This window comes from Leucopleurus acutus (assembly GCF_964270905.1).
Source record: "Leucopleurus acutus genome assembly, chromosome: 7".
Classification (NCBI taxonomy): domain Eukaryota; kingdom Metazoa; phylum Chordata; class Mammalia; order Artiodactyla; family Delphinidae; genus Leucopleurus; species Leucopleurus acutus.
This window is the reverse complement of record NC_139150.1, coordinates 104,798,895-104,824,846: the sequence shown is the minus strand read 5'-3', so window position 1 is coordinate 104,824,846 and position 25,952 is coordinate 104,798,895. Positions and strand designations below refer to the sequence as shown.

Below are 25,952 nucleotides of genomic sequence, written 5' to 3'. Positions count from 1 at the left end.
CTTAGGTTTTTAATGTTCTGAATGTAAACCAGGGACCCCATGACTCCCTTTGCAGACCCAGGGGTTGGAAACCTGTCTTCTGCTTGACAAACAAGGAAACTGAGACTCAGACTGACTCGGTCGAGGGGAAGGAGCCAGAGGTTACAGCCCCGTCTCTCTGAGAGCATGTAATGTTCCTCTGTGAGCCAGGAGCTTCATCCTTGTTACCTCTGGGAGTTAACTGGACCACCTGCGCCCGGAGCCAGGGCACCGCCGGGAGACCTAGGCGGTCCAGACCGCTGCTGCAGTCACCTGGCAGACCCCTGTCCCCGCCCTCTCCCCACCCTCTGCCGTTCCAGGAGAAGTAGCAGCAAAAGAGGTCCTAAGAGGAAACCCTGCAGCGCAGGCACCTCCCAAAGCAGCCGGCCGGTCTGTCCACCCCTGGTTCTGACCCAGCGGCCTATCCGTTGGGTCCATGGATGCCCGAAGGGTGACTCGTTGGGGAGGAGAACAGCACTGAACTCACCTTCCTTCCCAAGCCTTTGCAGCCCCACTGCCAGTTCCTTTCCATGTTTCGGTACCAGTTTAGAGGTCCCCTGGGAGGGGCGGATGAAGGAATAAAAAGAGGAAAGCTTTTAGTAGACGCTTGTGCTACAGACCCCACCAGCAACCTGCTCGGCATAGAGCCAGTCTTCCCAGGAAGAGCAAAGGCTCCTGCAGGGCGAAGAGAACAGAGCCCAGGATTCACACCCCGGTGCCCTGCGTGCCTGCCGGGCTTTATCGAGCACGGCCTGGTGCAGGCACAGCGCTGGGCTGAGGGCTGATGTTCTCTGAAGTGGGCATCCGGGGACACACAGAAATCGGCCCTACAGGACTCTCCATTTTCTCCTGGGACTGTCTCGGAAGACGGGGGGTGGGGGAGCTTGGTTTAGTGCCCTCACCAACCAGGGCCACTCCCCTGTCCCAGGGAGCCCGCAGAAAAGGGCCACCGGGAGGTGCTTCCTCCTAATGTGACACCGGGAAGTGATGCCGAGGTGTCTCCTCCGGACAGGTAGGGTGACTCCAGGGCTGTACCTGGAGCACTGTCCCAATCCTCAGGAGTGGAATGGGTTGGTGCTGTCCGGCCCTTGAGGCTTCCTGTGAAAGGGAGGGCCCGGAGAGACCTTGGACACGTCACGTGCCCTTTGGGAACTTCTGATTTTCCCTCCTGTGCAAGGAGGGGTCGGATCGGATTGTCTATACGTTCCCTTCCAGAGAACCTCTGTCCCCCAGTCTAAGACTCTTAAATTGTCCCCCACTTCGGGTGGGGAGGGGGGAAGAAAGGAGATGCTTAGGGAAAGGTTGAAATTGTGATACTGGAGACACTGGGGTCTAAAGGCCACCACGGGTGTTCACGGGTGTTCAAGGTCGCCACACTGTGAACTTGTGGGCTGAGCTGACGAAGGCGGTCCTGCTGTTGGGCTCCTTTTGCGCCCCTGGGTCTGAGTGAGGGATGGGGGCGTGAGGAGAGAGGAGGAAGATGGAAACGCGGTGACCTGCAGCGCCCCTGAAGGACTCACGAGCTTCGAAGATTTGCAATACCCAAATACGTGAAGGGACACGCAGAAAAGGGGCTGTTAAGAGGGACTCTCAGTGATCTCAGGGCAGGGCCCTGAACCGCAGCATAGAAACAGACCTGAGAAAAAGGAACGGAGTCTGGCAGAGACTGCAACACGGGCGGACCAGAGTGAAAGGAGCCACACACGAAGGACCACACAGCGTACGACTCCGTGTGCATGAAACATCTGGAATAGGCAGCTCCAGGGGGACGGAGAGCAGATGGGTGAGTGATCAGACCTGGGGGCCCAGGGGAAGTGGGGGTGACCGCGAAAGGGAACAGAGCTGTTTTCTGGGAGATGAAAACACTTCAAAATGGATCGTGGCGATCCATAAAATGTGTCGTGACGGCGCAGCTCCATGAAACGACTAAAAACCATTGAACTGTACACTCTCAGAGGGCGAATTCTATGGTATGTGAGTTAGAGCTCAGTAAAGCTGAGCCTATAACCACCGTCCCCCCACCGAATATGTATGCAGTTTTTGAGGTGACGTGGGGTTTTGGTGTTTTTCTGAAGTAAGAACTCAGAGCTGTCATCTGATCCTCACAGAGGTCACCACTGAAAAAAAGTTAAAAACATCTGCTCTGAAGGGGCCCCTAAGCATAAGGGAGAACAAGCTGAACTCTCCAAACTAGAGCAGGCTGAGCATCGTCAGATAGTGAGCCTCCCGGCACTGGAGGCATTCAAGCAGAGGCTGGCCAGGCTTTCACTGGGACTGAGCTGGCACTGGGCCTCACCCTGCACTGCGAGAGCAGAAGAGCCCCTGTCTGCCCACCTTCTCTCTCCTGTGTTCTCCTGGGGTGCTGTTCTCTTTACCTGAAACCAGACTTCTTGAACTGCTGAACGTAGAACTGGATGTCCTCCTCGGTGGCCATCCTGCTGAGGCTGGGCTCCCCTGGCGTGCTCACGAAGAGTCCTCCTACAGAAAGCCGCTTGTTTCCTCTCCCACCCTCTGGGTCAGGTGCCCAAGTTCCAACACCTGAGACCCCTCACCACCTCTGCATCTTTTATTACTGCTCTCTGTCTCCCCAAGAGACTTGGGCTCCCGGAGGGCAATGACTCTGACTCGTGCTTGTGGATACCTGCCCCTGCCTCGCACCAAGGGTGCGCTCAAAACTTTTGAGGAATGAAGGACTGAACGATTGACTACGTGAATAAGTAAAGAGGTGGAAGGAGGGAAGGGAGAGGTGTTCCTGACCGGTGAGAGGAGTGTGGTCTTTAGGCTTGGAGGAGTTTAACTCCAGCCTGGCCACTCTGGACAAATTCTGTAACTCTTCTGAGACCCATTTTCCTCATCTGTAGAATAGAGATAACAGTGAGAGTTCTTACGGATGTCACGAGAAATATAAACAATATTACTAAAGGGGGCTAACCCAGTGTCTGATGCACACAGTAGGTGCTCAAACAAGTGATAGCAATCATCATTATTAATAAAAATACAAGGGAATGATGGCAAAGTCACAGGCTTGGGGTCAAGCAAGGTTCTGTGGGAACAGTGCCGGATCCAGGAGTCGAGGGGATGAGCGCCAGTCTGCTCCCGGCTCTGGCTCCTCACTTATATCCAAACTGGGAGGGAGAACAGGGGCTGTCTTCACGGGATGGAACTGAGCCTGATGGAGCGGAGGCCAGGGCACTAAGACAGAGGAGACCTAGCTGGGGGTCTGGCCTGATTTCCACTCTGCCTGCACCAGGTGACCCTGCAGAGGTCAGTTCCTCTCCTGGGTCTCTGTCCTAATCAGTAGAGGGTGGATCTGCCCTGAAGAGCTCCGAGAGTCCTCCAGGCTCTGTTTAAGATCTTGAATCCAAAACTTCATGGGGGAGAGGAAGCCAAGGCTGTGTGGTCAGCCCAGGGTTAGGGTGAGTGCGATTCACCAGCGGGGACCTACGTTAAGCAAGTCAGGGCTTAACTAGTTCAGGGCTGGCAGGTGGCTGCTTCTGCCCACAGCTGGCAGATGGAGAAACACTCATTTAACGTTCGGCTGGTTCCCGTCATGGCCCTCCTGTCTCCATTCCCTCCTGAGAATGTCTCTTACCCATTTCACAGACTCTGTTCGTGGTGAGAAAAGTCTGGAGGGAGAAAAGTTAGAAGGGATGTCATGGGTCAAGCAAAGGAAACATGCAGGAACGGGGCATCTAAAAGCCCTACAAGTGCCAGCAGACTATACAAACATGCTAAATGCCCAAGAGAGCTAGGCGGGTCCTGAGCGGTCAGAGCAGAGGCAGCTCGCAGCCAAGGTCCAAGGCCAAGCCTGCTCCTGGGTGCTGGCGGGTCTTGGGAATGTAAGGACTTGGGTGTATCAACCAGTGGGAACAGGAGATGAGACCTCAGGTCAGATGCGAAGGTAAAAGTGAGATCCTCCCCACCCCTCCACGGTGAATCCACTCAATCTGGGGTCCTCAGTTAAAGGGTGGACTAGAGAGAACCCACCCACCATGACAGAGGGATGTCAAAGGAGTTGGTCCATTCAGTTTGGTACTAAGAGGAGACCAAAAAAAAGCTCCCCTGGGGATTCACAGCCACGAGCCTGCCTTCACGCTGTTTCTGTTTGAATCCACACTACGAGATCTGGAAACCCCCACTAAGTGAAGTAAACAACAACAGCAAAAGTGAGCTTGGGCTGGCAATGCCACCAGAAGGCCTGGCAGGAGAAGCAAAAGCTAAACCGCCCAGGAGGGCCATTTCCTCCATCTCAGCTGGAGCAGGTTGGAGCAGAGTAAGCGCTGCTGAAGAGGAGCTCACAAACCCAAATTACAGAGCTCGCTCCCTACCCTGCCCCACCCCCTGCACACATACACTAAAGCCCCATTGCAGGAGACAGCAAACACAGCCAACAGTAAAACGAGACTCTCCAGGAAGGCCAAAGAATAGAACTTGCACAGAGAGAGAATGAAAAATGAGGATGCTTCAAATGATTAAAGACCAAAGAAGGAACTGAACAACAAGAATAGAACAAGACTCTACTGAAAGAGATCAGAAGGCTTTGAAAAAGAACCAACTTTCAAAATTAAAGATGGGCTGAACTGCAGATGAGACATGACTAAAAGACAAATAATACACCAGAAGGTAGACCTGAGACCAATTTCTTACAAGCAATGACGGAAGCTTCTAGAAGAAAATAATTGTCAACCTAGAATGCTATACTCAGATAAACTGTTCTTTGGGATTGAAAGCAAAATAAAGATACTTTCAGGCCAAAAAATTACGAGTTTACTGCTAACAGACTCTTACTGAGAAAACTACAAAAGAAGGTACTTCAGTAAGAAAGAAATTTGAACTTAGTATAAAAGAGTGAGGTGACAGAAGTGGTCAGCAAAGAAACTGGCAAAAATCAGGCCAGCTAAGTAGGCACTGACCAGATACAGCAACAGCAACAGTGACTCCTAACACGTAAGACAGGGGCGTGGGGTTACCGCGTTAAAGCATTCTAGGCTCCTGTGGTTGTTCAAGAAAAGGGTTAGAAGCATCAATTAATTCTGCACTTTGATAAGCAATTATCCATATGAAAATGGTAATAACAGCAGAATTTCTAAACTGTCACCATTATAATCCTTCTTTGATCTGGGTTTCATAGCCCTACTGGTGTGTGACAGAGAGGACAGGACCTTTCCTCATTAATGAAGGGACCAGTGGAGTGAGGACCCTAACTGCCCTAACTACAGAAGTCAAAGAAAAGAAGGCAAGTTGCTTATTCCCAGACCCTGACATCCCCTATCCCCCCATCCTCCCAGGGAAGCCATCTGGGGATCTGCACCCCTGCAGCTCCTCCTTCCTGCTTACCCCCCGCCCTGCCTCCCACACCCCTCACCTCATCACTTGCTCTGAAGAAGCTTCTGAAAGTCCGATTCAGGTTCTGTTCCAGTTCAACCTCTGCCACTCCCTAGAACAACCAAGAAAGCAAAATGAAGGACTCAGCAGAGATCTTGGAAACTGATCTGACCCAAAGCCAGAAGCTCCCAACCTCTGTCCCATCCAGCCCAAGTTTCATTAGAAGTGCATGAATTTGAATTTTCATATTGAAACACGTTTTTTTTTTTAAAAGGTTTGAATAAAATATGAGATGCTCACAGTGGTCCCGTCCACCCCACCCCACACTGGGGAGGTGGGTTTATGGCTGCTGTTTTCTTTTCTGTTTATCTAAATCCCTACAGTGGGAATGTATTACTTATAATAATCACTTTATTATTATAGGCTGGGGAGCCTATAATAGTAAGAGTATGGCAGTGTATGGTGGTCCATTCTGGCTGCTATAACACAATACCATAGATCGGGTGGCTTACAAACTCAGACATTTATCTCTCACAGTTCTGTAGGCTGGGCAGTCCAAGATCAAGGCATCAGCAGATTCAGTATCTAGCGACAGTTTGTTTCTTGGTTCATAGATGGTCATCTTCTCACTGTGTCCTCACATGGAGGAAAGCACATGGAGGAGAGCTCTCTGGAGTTTCTTCTAAAGGGCACTAATCCCATTCATGAGGGCTCCACCCTCAAGAACTAATCATCTCCTCGAGGGATCACCTCCTAATACCATCACATCAGGGTTAGGATTTCAACACACGAATTTGGGGGGCTCACAAGCACTCAGTCTAGAGCACAGTGCTGGCCTACTTTCTTCTCCTTTCCAACTGCTCACCTGAACCAGCTAAACTGAGTTGCAGGATGTTTTCTGAAGGGGCACCCTACTTTCTCAGCTCTGTGGTTTAACATATTGTAACTTCCACCAAGAGCACCTACTTCCCTCAGCTTGGCCTTCAAGAAGCCTTCGGGCTTCCCTGGTGGCGCAGGGGTTGAGAATCTGCCTGCCAATGCAGGGGACACAGGTTCGAACCCTGGTCTGGGAAGATCCCACATGCCGCGGAGTAACTGGGCCCGTGAGCCACAACTACTGAGCCTGCGCATCTGGAGCCTGTGCTCCACAACAAGAGAGGCCGCGATAATGAGAGGCCTGTGCACCGCGATGAAGGGTGGCCCTCATTTGCCGCAACTAGAGAAAGCCCTCGCACAGAAACGAAGACCCAACACAGTCATAAATAAATAAATAAATAATTTAAAATTAAAAAAAAAAAAAAAAGAAGCCAACACCTGTGCCAAACACTGCCTTCTCCAAGAAGCCCTACCCTCCCCCATCACAGTAAAACAGCTCAGCTCTTCCTGGATCTCACAGAGCCTTTCATGTCCTCTCCATGGTCCACCCTGAGAGCAGGCAAGCTCCTACTCATCTTCTTCCCCAGGGCATCTGTGACTGGTCCTGGATGGAGCAGAGGCTGAATGTATGTTTGTTCCTTTCCTCCGAGGAATGTTCCCGCAGAGAAGGGTCCTGTAAGCCAGGTCAGCAAAGTGTTCTGGTGGCCAGTGGCCCTCAGACCCTGCACACTTTAAGAGGTCCTGCTACCCTGCACTCATTTGTTCCGCATATGGCATGTCATGAGAGCTCTGGATCTACGAGACAGCAGCACTGCAGGCAAGGAAACATTTATCATCAAGCAGTGCTGGATCTGCAGTTCGAGATTTTCTGAAGAAAGCAATGCTGGCATGTTAATTACAATCCCCTCACATGTGTAAGATTCCATTATGACAGAGAATCAATCGTGGCCTTCAGTTACGTGATGAATGTCGAGGCGAGAAATAGCCATGGAAGGCAGTACATTTTATGCGCTCAATAAACGCCCTGCACGTTGCCACGGGTCATCATTCTTATTTATTGAGAGCAGTCCCTAGCTGCTGTTCATGAGCTTGTGATGCGTCTCAGTGTGTGGAGGTATCTCCACGAGTCCAGAGGTCTGGACTGGCTGCAGAGCTCAAATAGTACTTAAAAGAGCAAATGAGTGTCAAAAGGGTCAATAAAAAATCAAAGAGAACCCAAAGGTAAATAAATCTCTCTCCCCACGTGAAAGCATGTCAGATCGACAGGGATGAAGAGGACAAAGGTGAGGGCCAGAAAGCGGAGAAGATAAGAGCATTTGTACTCTGGTTGTGTGCCCTGCCGATACCATCGGATGCTCTGTAATTCATAAAAGGTGATACCCTATTTTTAAGTCCCACAGACCAATGACAAGCCTCCCACCAGTCCAGCTGGATAGGGTTCCTCCCTTTGTGCTCCTGATCACAGGAATTAAAGGATGAACTTTGGAATCCAACAAACAAGGCTGCAAGCCCCACCACTACTACTTATTAACTGGGCAACTTAATCTTCCAGAGCCTCAGTTTCCTCATCTATAAAATGGGAGTTTTGTAAGGATGATAGGAGATAATGCCTGTTTCTGACCATGCCTGGTAGATACATAGGAGGGAGGCCAATAAATGGTGATTATTGTTATTATTATTATCTCCATCGTTAAAGTTATCTAGTTGCATGAGAACCGTCTATTTTTGGATCTGGTCCCCTCACAAGCCTGTGAATTTCTTAGGGACACACACTGTATCTTACTCATATTTTTATTCCCACTGTGATAGCACGGTAATAGCAGGTACCCAACACAGGCTAGAAGGTTGGGAAGAAGAGAGGGGAAAAAAGGAAAGAATGTGAGATAAAGACTTTGGTGGGGGGTGACTTCTAAACGATCACGTGGATTGTGGCTTTTATTTTCTTGCCCTCCATTGCAAGCTCACACTCATCAAAGAGGGTGTGAAATAAAATGCATATTTTATGGCAGGACAAGAAAAATTTAAACATAAAAAAAATCTTCTCTGCCCTTTGGCCTCCTTTCTCCCCTCCACTGCGCACTGCGTACCTGCATTATGCATCGACCAAACCTCCCCCATCAGCAGAAATACCTGCTCAACCATAAAGAGCAATATTCTCCCAGCATCAACAAGACAACTCCTTAAAAGATAACATTCCTTCCTGATGTCGTAAGGGGCCACGATGAGCCATGACCCACTACTTGCTAGATTGTGTAAACTGTCAATAATACATCATTTAATACACAGCCCTCTGTCTCAAAACATGTAACTGCGTTTTGACCTCGAACAGGCAGAACAGCTCTCAGAACCTTCTGAGAGGCTGTCCCCGGGTTATAGCCCTCAATTCGCCTTGAACAAAATTTTCCATTTCTGTCTTAGATCGATGGATTAAGTTTTTTGTCGCAAAGGTAATTCTCCTCCAGCTTGAGGTGGAGGGGAGCAGTAAGCCTACAGAACTCTGCTCAATGTTATGTGGCAGCCTGGATGGGAGGGGAGTCTGGGGGAGAAGAGATACACGTATATGTATGGCTGAGTAGCTTTGCTGTGCACCCGAAACTATCACAACATTGTTAATCGGCTACACGCCAATACAAAATAAAAAGTTAAAAAAAAAATGAACGAGTCTGTTCTATTACCCCAAAGCTATCACCTGGGCAGGCAGCTCTAGGTTCTAAGGAAAAGCTCCTAGAACAAAGCCTTTGGAATTCCATGAATCCTGGAGCTTTGTCTCAGAAGACTCTGGGGCTGTTTAAGGAGAAAGACTTCCTAAGAGTCAACACAGAGCTCATGAAGGATTTGAAGTACAAGAAACCAACCTTGGAGCTTCCCTGGTGGTGCAGTGGTTGAGAGTACGCCTGCCAATGCAGGGGACGCGGGTTCGTGCCCCGGTCGGGGAAGATCCCACGTGAGCCATGGCCGCTGAGCCTGCGCGTCCGGAGCCTGTGCTCCGCAACAGGAGAGGCCACAACAGTGAGAGGCTCGCGGACGGCAAAAAAATGGAGCAGGTGGTGCTGAAATTATCCAGCTGATTCTATTTGTCTTTGCTGCCCAGAGCTGCCTCCTCTTCCCTTTCTTACTACACAAATGCAAAGGCCATGATCCCTTCTCTGAGAAGAAAAACACAGCTTTTGATCTGAGTTTCCACCAGACTCGGCAAATTCACAGGACAGGAGAGTAAACGTTGGCCAAGAGTTCAAAGAGCTCAAGGAGCTGGATCTTAACCTGCAGTTTGTCTAAGCCGCACCTTGAGGTGCTCAGCAAACTTGAGCAACAGGTGGAAGGGCTGGGGGCGGGCGTCTGGACCCCTGAGTGTTCCTGGACACGGCTTCCAGGCTGGAGAGCGGTGCGGAAGACGGGGTGGGGTGGGAGGAGGGACGGGAAGGAGGGGCTCCCAGGCCCCAGCCCTGATCAAAGAGTTGCTCTATGTTATGTTTTATTCATTGGCTTGAATTCAGCTAACGTTTAAAGCTATCATCCATGTGAAAACCATCCAACGAGACCATCCTTTTTCTGATGAGGAAACTAAGGGCCATAGATAGGAAGGGACTTGGCCAGTCCGTTTCCTCACCAAGGGGGAGCAGACAGGCTGGCGGGACGGGCCCCGCCATGGTTTCTCCTTAAGACACAGCTTGATGCCCATCCGGACCAGCCCCAGTTGCTGGATTCCCCCAGCCGCTTCCTGGGAGCCTTTTAGTGGCCAGATGACTAATTTGAATATCGAACATTTCCCTGCCAAGAGGCTTTGTTCTAAGAACAAAACCATCCGCCAACAGCTACCACAGACCAATAAAGGTACCGATTTTTCCACAAAGACTGTAACAACCTTTGAAATGAAAATCCTTGCTCTACTAGGACTGCAATTAAGTAAGCATCTTTCCCCTGAGGTCCCTCCTTCCATCAAGACCTTGAGCTTATCCTGGTTTGCTCCTCCCCTCTCTGCTTCGATGCACAGAGCACACAAAGAAAGTCCAAACTCCCTCCAAAGTGTGGCTTAAGAGGAGGTGTGTGGGCTTTGAAGTCAAACAAGGCGAGGTCAACATCCTGACCCAGTCACGTACCTGATCTCAGGCGAGTGAGGGAGGCTCCCAGAGCCTCGGCCCGCTCAGCTGAAAAGATGGGAAAGAACGCCACATACTGTTGCAAACAGAACCACCTGGCCCAACAGGCACTCAAAAAGCAGTAGTTGCAACCCAAGTGTCCATCAAGGGGAGAATGGATGAACTAAAAACTCACACAATGGGATATTATTCAGCCTTAAAAAAAAAAAAAAGGAAATTGATACACGCCCCAACATGGATGAATCTGAGGACGTCCTGCTGACTGAAATAAGCTAGCCACAAAAGAAAAAAATACTATATGATTCCACTTATATGAGGTACCTGCAGTAGTCAGATTCATAGAGACAGAAAGTAGGTGGGTGGGTGCCAGGGGCTGAGGGAGGGGAGGATGGGGCGTTAGTGTTTAATGAATAGAGTTTCAGCTCTGCAGGATGAAAAGAGTTCTAGAGATGGACGGGGTGATGGCTGTCCAGCAGTGTGAATGTACTTAATGCCACTGAACTGTACACTTAAAAATGGTTAAGATGGTACGTTTTGTGTGATGTGTATTTTACCGTAACTTAAAAAATAATAAAGAAAAATAATTTTTAATGAGCTGAATTCTGTTGATACATACCCTAAATGTAGTTTGATCAAAGGTAATACATAGTGAAACCACTACTTCCCTTTTTCTATCTCCTATAACTAATACAGCCTAAAAGAAATAAAAAGCAGTAATTCTCAAAGTATATTGTCTGGAGACCTTTGGGGGGCCCTGAGGCCCTTTCAGGGAATCCATGACAAAAAACTTTTGTAACAATACTAACATGTTACATATCCTCTTTATTCTCATAAGCGTACAGTGGAGTTTTCCAGAGGCTCCAATAACATGTGACATCCCAACAGACTGAACGCAGAAGCAGGTAGGAGAATCCATCTGTCTCTATTAAGCCAGACATAAAAGAGGTTCGAAAAATGTAAAACAATGCTATACTTCTCACTAAATTTTTAAGGAAAATAAAGATTAAAAAAAAAAATAAGAAGATGTTATTTATATCAACATGGGCACATTATCCTTTTTTAACGAATCGACAGTTTTAAATTTCAATATCTCGTATGGTAAATACCAGTAGATATAACCCACATGAACTAAAGCTCTTTGAGGTCCCTAATAATTTGTAAGAGTGCAGAGGGGGCCTGGGATCAGAAAATCGCAGAATCACTGTTAAAAGGGAACCTGAGAGAGATAGTCAATGCCCTGCGCGATCCCCTCCAGCCACTCTTGAGTGGAGCCAGCTGCCCAGAGGTCTCTAATTCACCGAGAAGGACGGCTGCCCGCCCATCACTACCTGGGAAGTGGCTGGATCACCCCCCTCCTCGGGGCTATGGTCGTTGTTCTCAAGGTGTGGCTCCAGGACCTCACCAAAGAAATGTGAATCCTTTGGCCCCATCAAAAACCTACTGAATCTGAACTCTGGAGGGGGCGTCCAGGGATCTATGTCACAATTAGCCTTCCAGGTGATTCTGAAGCACACTGACATTTGAGGTTCATCGGACTAGACGGTCACAGAAATTGACTGAGAATCACAGAAGACAGCTGTCAGAGCTGGGAGGTTATGCGCACGGGGGTCACCTGGGGGACCTGGTTAAAAACGCATATTCTCATTGGGCAGATCACAAAGGGGGCCAGTGAGTTCGCATTTCTAGCAAACTCCCAGGTGACACTGATGCTGCTGCCCGCCCCCTCCCCGACTCCGCACCTCACCTGAAAGCCCAGGGCCATCCAGTTCAGCAGCTCTTAGCCTTTACCGAACTGCTAAGTTCTGATGAAAGTTAGGGACTCTTCCTGGAAAACTGCGTGCGCCTATTAAACTCTGGGGGCAGTTTCCAGATGTTCCAGACCTTCTGAAGTTCACCTAAAGGATCACTGACTCTTTGGTTACCCTCTCTTTCTCATCTCATGACATTTATCCCTGAGTTAAGGGGTTTCATAAGCATCTTCAGTCACTCGTCCCCTCAGGCTGGCAGCCCCTTCTCTCTCAGATCCCCCCACCCAAATCCTACTCACCTCCCTGGGTCCAGTTCAAATGCTCCTTCCTTTGCTGAAAGTTAACTGTGTTTTCTTGTGGGCTCCCAGAGTAAGCTGGACCTCCATTACAGTCCTTTCTGCTGCCTTATTCCCTGGGTGTCTCTTACGTGCCTGTCTCCCCAAGAGTTGTTTAAGCCCTCAAAAGTTGTCACTCATCTCTAGATGTCCCCCGAAACTGGCACACAATAGATGGTGCAGAGCTATCTGCTGGATGAACCAGTTCTTTACAATTGACACTGGTCGAAACATTTCTGACATTTCAACAGGTCTGTCAGGCTCCAGCCCTCCCCCCAATTGTGGGCCACCTGTGTTTTGCAGCAGTTAGGAGTCTTCTTACGAATGTCCAATTCAAAAAGATAAGAAAGAAAATGGAAAAAAGAGGTGGAAGAGAAAGAAACGGGCACACAACCCCACGCCCTCCCTCTCCCTCTGCTGCATGTGTGGTACCACAGCAGTGGGAGCCAGAGTGTCAAGGGCCCGTCGTAACCTATCCACAGGGCCTGGGGGCTGGGCCAGGGGAGGAGGCAGACAGGTGAGAGCAACTCTGACGCATGGGGCACTCGAGGTGATGGCACAGCTGGGTGGGGTCGCGTCCTCTGGGCACACAGAGGGCAGTGGGAGGGGGTTGGGTTTTGGGGGCTGGGGACCAAGCAGAGCCAGAGATTGAGAAAGGGTCAGCTAAGAGGTGACAGGGACCCAAACACCAGCTTCACAGTTTTATTTGGGGCTGTTTCCTTCCCAATCCCTAAAGGCTGAGGCAGCTGCCACTCAAGAAGCTAGAACCAGCACTTCATTTCTCTCCCACCACCAGACGCTTCTCACCAGTCTGAGATGCACCTGAGTGATTCAAACACCTGGGAAAGGGTGACAGGCAGTGCATCGCACCTTGGTCTGGGATGCTGACTTCTAGTCCAGCCGAAAGAATTAGATGGGGGCCCCCTACGATAAGCGTTAAACCTACAACAACTCTCTACTAATTCTGACATCGACTACAAACTTGGGGCTGCTTTCCGGGCCTTGCACAGGGACACGTCCTCCTTCCTGTCCCATGAGCCCGGGTCTCATTCCAAATAAGTCAGTTTCTCACAGTTCCCACCCTTCACCCTCATGGTCCCCATCTGTTCCAAGCTGAACTGTGTCTCCCCCAAATTCCTATGAAGTTCTAACTCCTAGTACCTCAGAACGTGACTGTATTTGGAGGTAAGGTCTTTAAAGAGGTAATTAAAGTAAAATGAGGTAATCAGGGTGGGCCTGATCCAATGTGACTGGTGTCCTGATAAGAAGAGGAAATCTGGACAGGGACACACACATACAGAGGAGATGCCATGGTGAAGACACAGCAAGAAGAGGGCCATGTACAAACCAAGGAGAACCGCTTTAGAAGAAACCAACTGTGTAGACACCTCGATCTCGGATTTCTGGCCCCTAGAACAGTGAGATAATACATTTTGCTGTTTAAGCCCCCCAGGCTGTGGCACTGGGTTATGGCAGCCCTAGCTGACTACCATCTAAATCATCTTTATCTCTCAAGACCAAGGTTACTTCAAACTAATTCAAGACACTGTGATTCAATCCAAGCCAGAGGAAGCTCTTTAGCTGTCCACACTCTGGGCTGTGGCAGTGGGGCTCTGGCCTCAGTGGAGGGTGTGATACCCAAGCATCTTGTCATGACGTTGCCGGAGGCGCCTGGTGTCTTACTGAATGAGTCAGATTATTGCTTGAATCAAGAAGTTCCTCTTCCAAGCCACCATCGTACTAATTAAAATCATTCTTGGAGAAGAGTTACTCGCCAAATCAAAACTGGGATGGCTGTGACCCTCGCTGGCAATGGTACCTCCTATGAGCAGCAGACGGGCTAGGGCTGGATGAGGGATGAGATGAGATGCTCTCGTGCTCTTTTTCAATTAATCTGATCTATTCTTCTCTCTTTGGAGTGTTAGGAAACATCTTTTATCCTCTTTGGAATTACCCAGACATAGCTGGGCATCGGGGTCCAGGGCCCACGAACAGAGGAGCAGGTACCCTCCACAGATGAGGGCAGCTATGGGGGGTGCAGCCAGGCCAGATGCTGCTGTTTCAGTGAATCCAGTGAAAGGAGGCAGCCACACCCATCACACATCATCCAAACCCCAGTGGGCATCTTTGAAAGGCATCTTGAGCTTGTGGCACATGGGTGACACCTAGAAACCTTGCACACCTCTCAAAGGATGCTTGGGGCCTGATGCAGGGCTTTTAGGCTCTGCCACTCTCTGTAATCACAGATGTCACTCCTCAGCAGAGATATCAAATCCCTGGCGGGAGGCCAGGAGCTGTCACCACCAAGAGGTGGGTTTCACCAGCCTCTCAGCCAGAGAATTGAGAAGAAGCGGCTCCAAAATAGAGTTCGGCCCCCATTTCCCAATTTCAGAGAAGCAGGGGAGCCCCACGCGCCAGCCCCACCCCCCAATCCCCTTATCACCCCAAACACACACATAGAGAAATGCACCGTCAGCCGGGAAGGACCAGCCTCGCTCTGGCACCAGCTTCACCTGAACCCATCGGTGAACGCACTTCTCATTAAAGCCACAGAATATTCAAGGGGACAGAGATAAGTCTGATCAATGGGAAGAAGGAACGAGGAAGGCAAAAGAAGAACAAAAACCTTGCTGGGATCATTGCTCACAGGGCCCCAGACTTACTGGTTCCTGGAAGTAGAGCTGGTAATCAAAGGCAGGATTGGCTTTGATTCTCTCCATTGGGGACACTTTGGGATTTGCCGGTATGAAGGGAGTATTCAAGCTGGCCACTGCCCTGTGGAAAGAAGAGGTGTCAAGACACAGACCCCATAAGAAGACAGTCTGTAAGGACCAGAAAGGACCTCATGTGTCAAAACAGAAGCTCAGAGTGGGAGAGTGCTACACACAAGATCTCACACCAGCAGTGCAGGGAGAACGGGACCTGAAACCATACTTCTTGACTCTCCAGCCCAGTGTGTGTGTTTTGTTTTGGTTTTTTTTGCCACTAAACTGCAGTATTTCTCACCTACTTGCCTTCAACAAAGATACACGCACGTTACGTGCAGTATATCCACCTTGATTACAATACGTGAACAGTACAATCTTTCTCTAGTTTGTAAAAACACAATCATTTCTTCCTTCCTTCACTCACTGTTTCCTCTGTGTTGAGTGTAATTCCACGCCACATACTAGGGGAGAGAAAATATAAAACCAATACTCCAAGAGCTTATAGTCTAATAAGGAAGGCTAGTCAAATACACCCATGACTATATTATGAGATAGACTGCAAAATGAGGCATAGGAGTTCCTACAAAATACCACAGGAATTCAAGGAGATAAAGGATTTCTAGGTTTGGGCATCATGGAAGACCTTATGGAAGAGATAGCATTTGAACTTGACTTTTACAGGTGGGGGAGAGGTGGGGAGGGGAACCAATACCTGCAAGGGAAACATCATGAGGTCGCCTGAGCCAGTTCTAGAATGAGGCAAAGCTTGGGGTTGAGTTTGATGGAGCGAGGAGTCTACAGGGCCAGAAGCCAAGTGGTTAATGGGGCATCTTGGGAAATGAAGCCAGAAAGGCTCATGGGACCGGGAACATGAAGGGCCCTGAGTCTGGACTGGAAGCTGCAGAAAACCAAGAAAGCCATGAAGGCTTCTGGGAAGAAGTGAGAGTGGATGGAAGCTGCAGTCAGGAAGTGATGTATCAAGCAGCGATCCATCACGTGGATGCACAGAGGGGGAGAAGCCAGCAGACGACTGTCTTAGTCATCCTGAGGGGAAGAGGATGGCAGCAAAAGGAATAAAAGAGAGGGTGAATTGGAGAGACCACACAAAGGCAGAATTGATAGAAGTTAGCCAGGACTACATTGAGCCTGGCTGGTCGGCAAAGAATTCCGTATCCCACGCTTACCCTGTGGAAACTTGTTCCCAGAAAAGAAACAGATATATAAAATAGGAGCAATGGGATAATTAGGGCAAATAAAACAATCAATGGAAGGACTGGTGAGGCTTAACCAGCACCAACCAATAGAAATATAATGCAAAAAAAAATATATATATATATATAATGCAAGCCATATATATAATTAAAATTTTTCCAGTAGCCAAATTAAAACCAGTAAAAAGGAACGTTTGAGATTAATTTTAAATATTATTTAATATTAATTAACTTAATTTTAAATTTAATGTTAATTTAATATTTAATCCAATATATCTAAAGTATTAATAATTTCAACATGTAATCAATATTAAGAATTCCTAATAAGATATTTTACATTCTTTCATACTAAGTCTTTGGAATCTGGAAGGTATTTTCTACTTACAGTAATCTCAATTCAAACTGGCCACATTTCAAAAGTTCAACAGCCACGATTAGACAGTGCAGGTTAGGGTATAAAATAAGTTATACTGATGTCTGTAAGTTCCTAATGCTACCACAGGGAACCTATTTTAAGCATTACTTAAATCACAAGTCAAGAAATTCTAGCTTTTACTAAATATTCTGAACAGAGTGGGGTTTTCTTTTTAATCGCTTTGACATATCATTTATCCCATATATAAAAAAATCATCACTTAGCGAGATGATAATATATAAATGCTGCTGCCAACTGCATTAAGATGAAGAAAAAGCTGAACCACAGCCTCCTTCTGGCAGCAGCGTCTCCAGGTGATTGTTAAAGAAAGGATATAAAACAAACAATAGAATAGACCCTGATTTTAAATAGGTTCCCAAAGCTTATTTCAGTAGAAAGGCGAAACCAAGGATTCCAAGAAATATTCCACATTAAATGTGGGCTTTTTTTTTTTCTTTCATTCATTGTCTGGCTAGAAAGGCAGAGATTTGTGCTGTTAGCAATATCCTTAAATAAAACATGCTCCCAGACCCAGAGATGCGGGGTCCCATCCTGGACAGCCCTGCGAGAGGGTCTCAGCTCCCTCCCGCCCTCCCAGAAAGGAGGTAACAGGGCTGCTTTGACGAGAGCAGGCGTAGAATGAACAACTACTCCAGAATCAACAGCAGGCAGGGTGGAAACAGCACAGGAGAAGAGGAACGGGAAACAGAGCACGCCCGCATCTCGGATCTGATGTTACTCTGCACAAAACCTCACTTGGCTCACGTTAAACCTTTTAAAATTCTCACAGGAGAACTAGATTAAGTTTAATAAAACAACAAGTGGAGACCATATGTTGTTGCTCTATTTCTTTTTGTTCCCTTCAAGGAGCATCTAACACTGCCTGCAGGGTAACTTTTTGGTGAACTTGATTCTTAAGAGCTTTCTTATCTCACCTTTGAATGACAGAGAGGACAGAGAGAGAAGCTAAAGAGATCGAAACAGCGTGCAAAAACTTTAAAAATACTTTAGGAAATGTGTGATTCTTTCTGGTCTTTGAGATCATCCAACCATTTGAGCTGGGGTTGAGCTGAACAAAGTTTCTCCAGCGTTTCCATTCCTATAAACTCAGCCAAATAAAAAGTAACTGGTAGTTAGGGAAACACAGATGGCTGCTAAGGATGCTGTTTTAATTAATTTGCTAAGATCTGAGGCTGAAATGGGAGGTCAGACAGGCTTTAACTGCAGTTACCAGCTCAAATGGGGTGTGGCCACAAAGACCACCTGATTCTCCAGGTTCAAAACCCATCACCTGAAAGCTCCCACTTGTGCCCTGAAATGTCATTCTGAGAATGATTATGAGTGATATGGCGATCATGACATATCATTCCAACCTGACATCTGTTTTACTGTATTTTGCAGGTTGAAGAGTCGGGTAGGAGTGACCATTACCACTTTGTGGTTGAAGATACCAGGGCCTAACGGGTGAAGTGATTTGTCACGTAGCCAGTTCAGGGTAAAAGTGAAAGCCACATTTTCTGACTCTGACCAGGGCTAAAGTGTCTCCTGGCACTCAGTTCTATGACTCTGGCATCCCCTGCTGCCTCACTTCCTCCCCTCAAAGCCCACCCTCATTCTCCTGCATTCCCACTGGCTACACAGGCCCTGAATTATTCGTTGCATTACTGGTGATTGGGACAGGCCTTGTGCCCAAGACGTTAGCTCATTAAACCCTCCCTACTTATACACCAATGAGTTAAGGAGCTACGGTGTCACCTTCCCAGGTAATAACCTATTGTTTTCAAGAAGTTTTCTGGAATTCAAGACCTGAGGAAGGAGTCTAGGGAATTCAAGTCCAGTCTGACCCAAATTCTTGATGTCCGAGGTCTAATTACCTCACTCTCTTGGGGTAGAAAAGAGCCATATTCCACACCAGCATGCCACCCCAGTCGTGGCCAATGAACACAGCTTGAGCGATGCCCTAGGAAGACAAAGAAGGGGGCTGAGTGTGAGTAGCTTTCCGGGACAGGAGATGGGATGCTGAGAGCCGGAGGCCTGGGGCTCCCCTTAGGCCTAACTGCAGCAGCAACGCCCAACACCCGCCCTCTTGAAGCCTCTGGTCCCATGTACGGGCCCCGCCGACCCTGCACACAAATGGCTGGCCTCTTAAATCTTCTCAGAAGACTGAGGCCATTGGCCATGAATTCCCTCTCTACCTTCCCACAAATCAAACTTTGTTTCACCTCCTTTCCTCCCTTTTGTCTTCACGTTAGAATGACACCGCCCCTGCCCTCCGTGCTCATCTTTCACTGAGTGGTTATTATTCTGTTCCCCATTCTTTCGGATCTTTTCTACACGCCTCAAGAGCATCCTTTACCTCCCAATTTCTCCCTGCACCTTCCCCTCCTCTGCTGCTGTAACCACGAGCGACCACAGCTCCCTTCATGCAGGATCTCCTGTGTCACAGGCCCTTTATCTGGAATCCTCCCAGTAACCTTCAAACTCACATCTTACAAATGAAAAGATGGCTCACAGGGGGCGGGTGACTTGCCCAGGCTGCACGGATGGTAAATGGGGGAACTGCCATTCAGACCCAGGTCTCCTAACCTAAACTAGGGCTCCCTCCTATATGCCACCCGCTGGGCGCTTTAGGGCCTCTGATCCGCCCCGGCCCCACCACCAGCTGGAAAGGAGCTGGAAAGGTGGCTCCTTGCCTCAGCTCTCTGCCACACTCCGTCTCCTGTGTTCTCCCGCTTTTCACAATGGTTTATATCAGGTGCCTCCCTAACGATCTTCCTAAGTCCCTCCAGTGGCTTCTTCCCTGCTATGCCCAAGTCCACTGAAACTTCTCTCTTTAAGGCTACTACTAATCACTAATAATTTTGTTCCCCTCTTGGTTCTCATTCTTCCGATTGTTCTGCAGTGTGAGTGAAAAAAATGCTGCCTGGCGTATCAGTAAACAAAGGATGTTGCAGCCACCAAGTCACTGCAGTCACCCCGCTGGTGAACCCTCAGGCAACTCAGGATGGAGACAAACAGGCTGCCCACTGCCAAGCCCTCAGTCACTGCAGCCGCCCTCAGTGGGGCACCCGGAGGGGATTCAGGATGGAGAAAAGCAGGATACCGGCCCCAGCTAGCAGAGGTGCATGTCGAAGGAATGATTTCTGTGAGCCCAGACTCTTGCACCTTCCAATACAGAGAAAAATGCTAAATTCCTTAACTTGAGATACGTGGTTTTCTTTAATTAAGAGTAATCTTTTGATGTTCCGACTACCTAGTTTTTGTTGCAGAAACTACTATATATCCTGCCTCCTCTCTTACCTCTCTGGAAGCAGTCTCAGAGCTATCTGAGATGCTGTATCGGGCTTACGTCCTCAGTTTGTCCACCAAATAAAACACAATTCTCAACCTTTAGGATGTGCTTTTTTTTTTAGTCAACAGCAGCATGAGGCATTTCCTTTGAAACATTCTTCCCTGGGCTTCTGTGAAACTCTGCTTTCCAGACTCTTCTTACTTCCCTGAGTCCACGACTCCCTCTCTACCTCTCACTTGGGACTATTCCATGGCTCAGCCTTCAAGCCTGTCGTGGGGGAGCTCATCTCCTCCAAAGACTTCAGGCACCACCTCCAGGTGGCAAATGACCACCTCATCTGGTCACCCAGGTCATCCAGGTTGGCCCAGTCTCCTTCCCACATATCCTAGTCATGACTGGGCCGGGGACGGACACCTGACCAAGCTGGCCAGCAACCACAGAGACTCCCTCTCAACCATCAGAATAAGAGACGTTCCCAGCCAGTTGGAAATCTTCTAGAAAAAGTCAGGAGTGGGGTGGCCACACTGGGCCTTAGCTATCCCCATCACACTAAAAAGTTCCAAAGCCAGTTCCACAGGACTGAGAATCCGCAGAGGATGGGACATGACATTGTTACCGCACGTCCTACACCAGGCCCTGCTGTAGATCTGGAACTCCTTCGTCATCTCAGCCCCCCTGTACTGTCACTGTCCTGGCTGGGCCCTCTGCCCCCTCAGCCATGCTGCGGTGTCTCCCTTCTGCCACGTGACCTGACTGAAGGTGGCAGAGGATGTACCTGAGTCTCAGAAGAGTGTGTGTGCTCTGCGGCAGTGTATTCTCAGATGACCACTGTTGATCGTTTTCATTGAGTCTGACATTCCAAACCATGTTAAACGAAGACATTCGATTTTAAATATGTCAAAAGGGATGGAAGTTTTAAGAAGCTGGGAAGTATTAGCCTATCGGATGTTTCCCAACCTTCTTCAGCTGGCACTAAGGCTCTTCATCTGGCTTAAAGCCAACAGAGACATTCTATCCCCTGGAAGATGCTTCTCATGAAACAAGAACCAAACCAATCTCACCTCTATATTCTCCAAACTGGTCTTTATAATCCCTTCCGACCCACCACCCCACCTTCCCCCTCCCATACCACTCCCTTCAGGGCTCTAACAGCTGACACCTTCAAAGGTCACAGCTTATTGCCCACTTCCAAACAGAATTCTCCAAAGAGATGAGTTCAAAATAATTACTTACCAACTTATCCAGGAAGGTGACCATATCCTAAGAAAGAAAACACACGCACAAAATCAGAACTGTATCCATCACCTCAGCGGCTTCGAGGTTAGAATGACTGTGTTTGCCTTGGTTACAGTCTGAACTGTGTCCCCCACCTTCCCCACCCCACCCCCCCGCGAAATTCACATGCTGAAGCCCAAACCCTAACCCCTGGTACTTCAGAATGTGACTCTATTTGGAGATAGGATCTTACGTAAAGATGTGATTAAGTTAAATGGGGTCATTAGGGCGGGTCCTGATCCAATATAAGACAGAAGATTTGGACACAGACACATACAGAGGAAAAGACAAGAACAACAAGAGAAGCCACCACAATGAGAAGCCTGTGCACCGCAACGAAGAGTAGCCCCTGCTCGCCACAACTAGAGGAAGCTGGCACGCAGCAACAAAGACCCAACTCAGCCAAAAATAAATAAATAAACTAATTAATTAATTAAAAAAAAAAAGGCAACAACAGATATGTCCAGAGGGCCAGACTGCCCGCCCCTCCTGGCAGCAGTGGCATGAGAGCAGAGTACGAACTGCAGTGGCTGGAGTCATGGCAGGACAGGCATTTAGAAAGTTTCTTCCCTTCTTTGGCCAAGTATTAGTTGAAAGAAGTGCAGCCAAACCTGTATCCAAAGGAAGCATTATGCTTCCAGAAAATACTCAAGGAAAAGTATTGCAAGCAACAGTAGTTGCTGTTCAATCGGGCTCTAAAGGAAAGGTTGGAGAGATTCAACTAGTTAGCATGAAAGTTGGAGATGAAGTTCTTTTCCAGAACATGGATGCACCAAAGTAGTTCTAGATGACAAGGATTACTTCTTATTTAGAGATGGTGACATTCTTGGAAAATACATAGACTGAAATAAGTCACTATTGAAATGGCATCACTGAGGCTGCCCATTCCACTGAAGTTCTGAAATCTTTTCATCATGTAAATAATTTCCATGTTTCTCTTTTATAATAAACTAAGGGGAAAAAAAAAGCAAGCACAGATGACAGGTTCCATTGGTGAAATTACACACATATTTTTTTAGAAGGAGGCTCACAGTATTGGTGTAATTCACTTCCATCATTTATTTTCATCTTCCCCCCCAAAGAGAGGGGAACAATTATTGAATGGTGTCAGGAGGTCTTTTGAACCCTCTGTTATATGGACTGAATGTCTGTGTCCCCTCAAAATTCCTATGTTGAAGCCCTAATTCCCAGTGTGACTGTATTTGAAGACAGGGTCTTTACAGAAGTAATTACAGTTAAATGAGGTCATGAGGGTGTGGCCCTGACCTGATAAGATTAGCGTTCTTATAAGAAGAGTCCCAGAGAGCCGGCTCTCTCTCCCTGCCATGTGAAGACAGTGAGAAGGTGGTCACCCGCAGGCCAGGAGAGGGTGCTCACCAGAACCTGACCCTGCTGGCACCCAGATCTCGGAACTGTGAAAAACACATTTCTGTTGTTTAAACCACCTGGTATGTGGTGCCTTGTTATGTCGGCTTGTTATGTCAGCCCAAGCCGACTAATGTACACACTAATGGGGAATTTAGCTGAGGGTTTCCCAGAAATCCTATAATGTGCAAAGTGAGGTTCCCGATGAGGAACCAACAGACTGTCTGATGTAAGAGGGTCTCTAAGGGATGAAGGGTGCAGAATTGTGGTCCAGCTACAGTGGTTGAGGTGAGCTGGGACCCCCATCAGTGAGAGAAGCGATTAAGGAGGTATGGGGGAAATTAAATAGGTGCAGGGACGTCTTTACCTTCTCCTTCTAGGACCCCCAGCTGATATTGTCCAAACCACTCCCTCAGCACTACAGTTTTATTCATAGCATCTCTCTGCTTTCTTCTTTCTTTAATATTCCTTTAATTTTGGGGTTCTCAGACTGGCTCCTCAGACTTGTCCGAGCACGGACAAGTCCCACGCTCCCCTTATGAGACATCAAGCCTGCATGTGGGGCCTGATGGGGTGCTCCAGGCAGAGATGTGACCCTCCTAGATGAAGGCTTTCTGTAATTTTAGCATAATCACTGGCATCACCAGTTTTCTGGCCAAGCGGGAGGCTGTTTCTTCCTCTCGGTCCCTCCAGCCTTTGCTTTTGCTCCAGGGCTGATGGAGGTTTGGGTGACAGTCTCTCCTCACCTCAGCCTTGGCCTTCCCCTGCAAGCTCTAAGATGAGGGTCCCTCTCCCCGATGGTGCGTATGCCTATCTTAGAACAGGAATGCCTCTGCAGTCCCCAGTCCACACACTAACTCCCTAGGTCTGGCCAACAATGTGTTTACCACAATAAAGTGATTTTTTTAAATTCTCAGAAGGGAAAGGTGATATGGTGGGGTAGCTAAGAGCAGGAGCATGGGAGCTACTACAGGGTTTAAACCTGGCTCTACAAGCTGTTGACCTCAGGCAATTACTTAACCTCCCCATGACTCAGTTTCCTCTTCCATCAAATACTTAGAAAAGTACTTGATATACAGTCAACAATGGCTATTATTTCAAAATACTTCGACTTTCAGAAAGAATTTGTACCCAAATGTTGTGAAATGCTGCTTTCCTAGGATTTAAATGAACACCCACACTTCTGTCTTATATCAATGAAAACACAAGGATGGAGAAGAAGTTACAGATGTTACCCAAAAATCCTTCTTACGTTGCATAACACTTCCATGGAATATTCTTCTATTTCTGCAATTAAAAATAAAAGAAATACACTTAATTTGCATGTTTAAAAATTACCAGACCCTTTGGCAAAAAAAAAATATCTTATTAAATTCTTAGGTTGATATAGTCTGCTTGTTTATTTTTGTTGTTGTTGCCTGTGCTTTTGGTGTCATATCCATGAAACCATTGCTAATACCAACATCATGAAGCTTTTCCACTATGTTTTCATTTAGGAATTTTAGTGTCAGGTCTTCAGTTTAAGCCTGTAATCCACTTTGAGTTGTTTTTTGTGGATGGTGTAAGATAAGGGTACAATTTCATTATTTTGCATATGGATATTCAGTTTTTACAACACTATTTGTTGAACAGACTGTCCTTTCCCCATTGAGTGGCCGTGGCACCCTTGTTGAAGGTTATCTGACCAGATACACAAGGGTTCATTTCTGGACTCTCTATTCCATTGGCGTGTATGTCTGTCTTTATACCAATACCATACTGTATTAATTACTGTAGCCTTGTAATGTATTTTGAAATCAAGAAGTATGAGTCCTCCAGCTTTGTTCTTTCTTAAGATTGATTTGACTATTTGTAGTCTTTTGTGGATCCATATGAATTGTAGAATTGTTTTTTCTATTTTTGTAAAAAATGTCATTGGGATTTTGATAGGGATTGCATGGACTCTGTAGATTGCTTTGGGCAGTATGGACATTTTACCAATAATAGCAATTCCAGAAAAGAAAAAGAAAGAAAAACAGAGAAAACAGGAGAAAAAAATTTTCGAAGAAATAATTCAAGAAAATTTCCAAGAACTGAAAGTTAAATGTACCCAGAAAAGTAGATGAAAAAAGACCCATATCATAGCACAATATCATAACATTTTAGAACACAACAGATAAAGATCCTAAAAGTCTCAAGGGTAAGGAAAAAAGGTACCATGGCACTGGAATGCTGTATAGCAACAAGGGAAGCTAGAAAATACTAGGACAAAGGCTTCATAATTTTAAGGGAAAATAATTTGTTACTTAAAATCTACTGCCAAATGATCTGAAATTTATATACGAATGATCTGAAATGTACATATATGCATTCCAAATCATTGCACTTGGCTTTAGAATTAATGTTATGTATAATCTTTGACAACAGTTAACATGTAAATTATGTTTTTATTTAAAAAAAAGAGTCATAATTAGGGTATGACCATAAGTCCCAGTTTGTCCAGGACAGTTTTAGTTTATGTGTTATTATTAATAGTTTCTCTTTTAATAGTGTTGTAGTTTGAATGATAAATTATATTACTAAGTAATGCCCAGGGGATTCAGGGAAGATTGCAGTATAGATAAATAAAAATAAACATTTAAATAATGAAATTTTAAAAAAAAAACCTTAGATGTCTTTCCTGAATATTTGGACTGAAGTCCTTCCTTTTGTCTAAAATGCTTCTGCATTGTTCAAGAGGCACTAAGGAGCAGCTGAGTCGACACCATGACATTTAGGGAACAACCATGGAAGCACATCTCTGCATGACAGGCTGAGTGGCCTGGTGGTGGCCTCCTGAGCGACTGAGAGCCCCAGCCCACATCAGCGGGCTTCAAACTCAACACAACAGGCCTGACGTGCATGCAGCCGAAGCAGCTCAGAAAAGGGGTGGTGAGCTGCTGCTTGCTTGCTAAGCTGCTAAGAGCATCACTGACCACGGAAGGACCAGCGACTCTGCTGCACACCTGGCTGCTTCCCATTCCTGCCTCCACCCAGGGTTCTTAAAGGTTTGGGGCTGAGGATCCCTCTGAAACTGATAAAAAACAATGGACTCCCCCCTCCCCAAGGAAAATGCTCATAGACCCACACATGTTCTCAAGGGTTCACAGGTCCCTGACACCCATCCTTGGATAGACTCCCACTGGGATCCGCAGACGCTGGGTTAAGAATCTGGCCTATGAATTACCATATGATCTAGCGGTTCCACTTCTGCGTATATACCCCAAAGAACTGACAGGAGGGACTCAAAGAGATATTTGTACACCCAT

The 25,952-nt window shown here is 47.3% G+C and overlaps 1 protein-coding gene and 1 pseudogene across 3 annotated transcripts in view; one reads left to right on the top strand and one right to left on the bottom strand.

Moving 5' to 3' along the window:
* EPHX2 (epoxide hydrolase 2) overlaps window positions 1-25,952 on the bottom strand; it is a 59,190-nt gene that overhangs the window by 5,170 nt on the left and 28,068 nt on the right. For both annotated transcript variants that reach the window (XM_082842631.1, XM_082842630.1), the window contains exons 9-16: window positions 23,918-23,952; window positions 21,259-21,285; window positions 18,608-18,693; window positions 15,063-15,174; window positions 5,384-5,455; window positions 3,611-3,644; window positions 2,394-2,496; window positions 506-575 (exon numbers count right to left, since the gene is read on the bottom strand). In XM_082842631.1, the coding sequence (XP_082698757.1) occupies window positions 506-575; window positions 2,394-2,496; window positions 3,611-3,644; window positions 5,384-5,455; window positions 15,063-15,174; window positions 18,608-18,693; window positions 21,259-21,285; window positions 23,918-23,952 (539 nt within the window). The remainder of the gene's footprint in view (window positions 1-505; window positions 576-2,393; window positions 2,497-3,610; window positions 3,645-5,383; window positions 5,456-15,062; window positions 15,175-18,607; window positions 18,694-21,258; window positions 21,286-23,917; window positions 23,953-25,952) is intronic.
* On the top strand, window positions 21,476-23,902 carry LOC309964019 (10 kDa heat shock protein, mitochondrial-like; annotated as a pseudogene). Its single transcript has one exon. The product of its transcript is annotated as a 10 kDa heat shock protein, mitochondrial-like (transcript).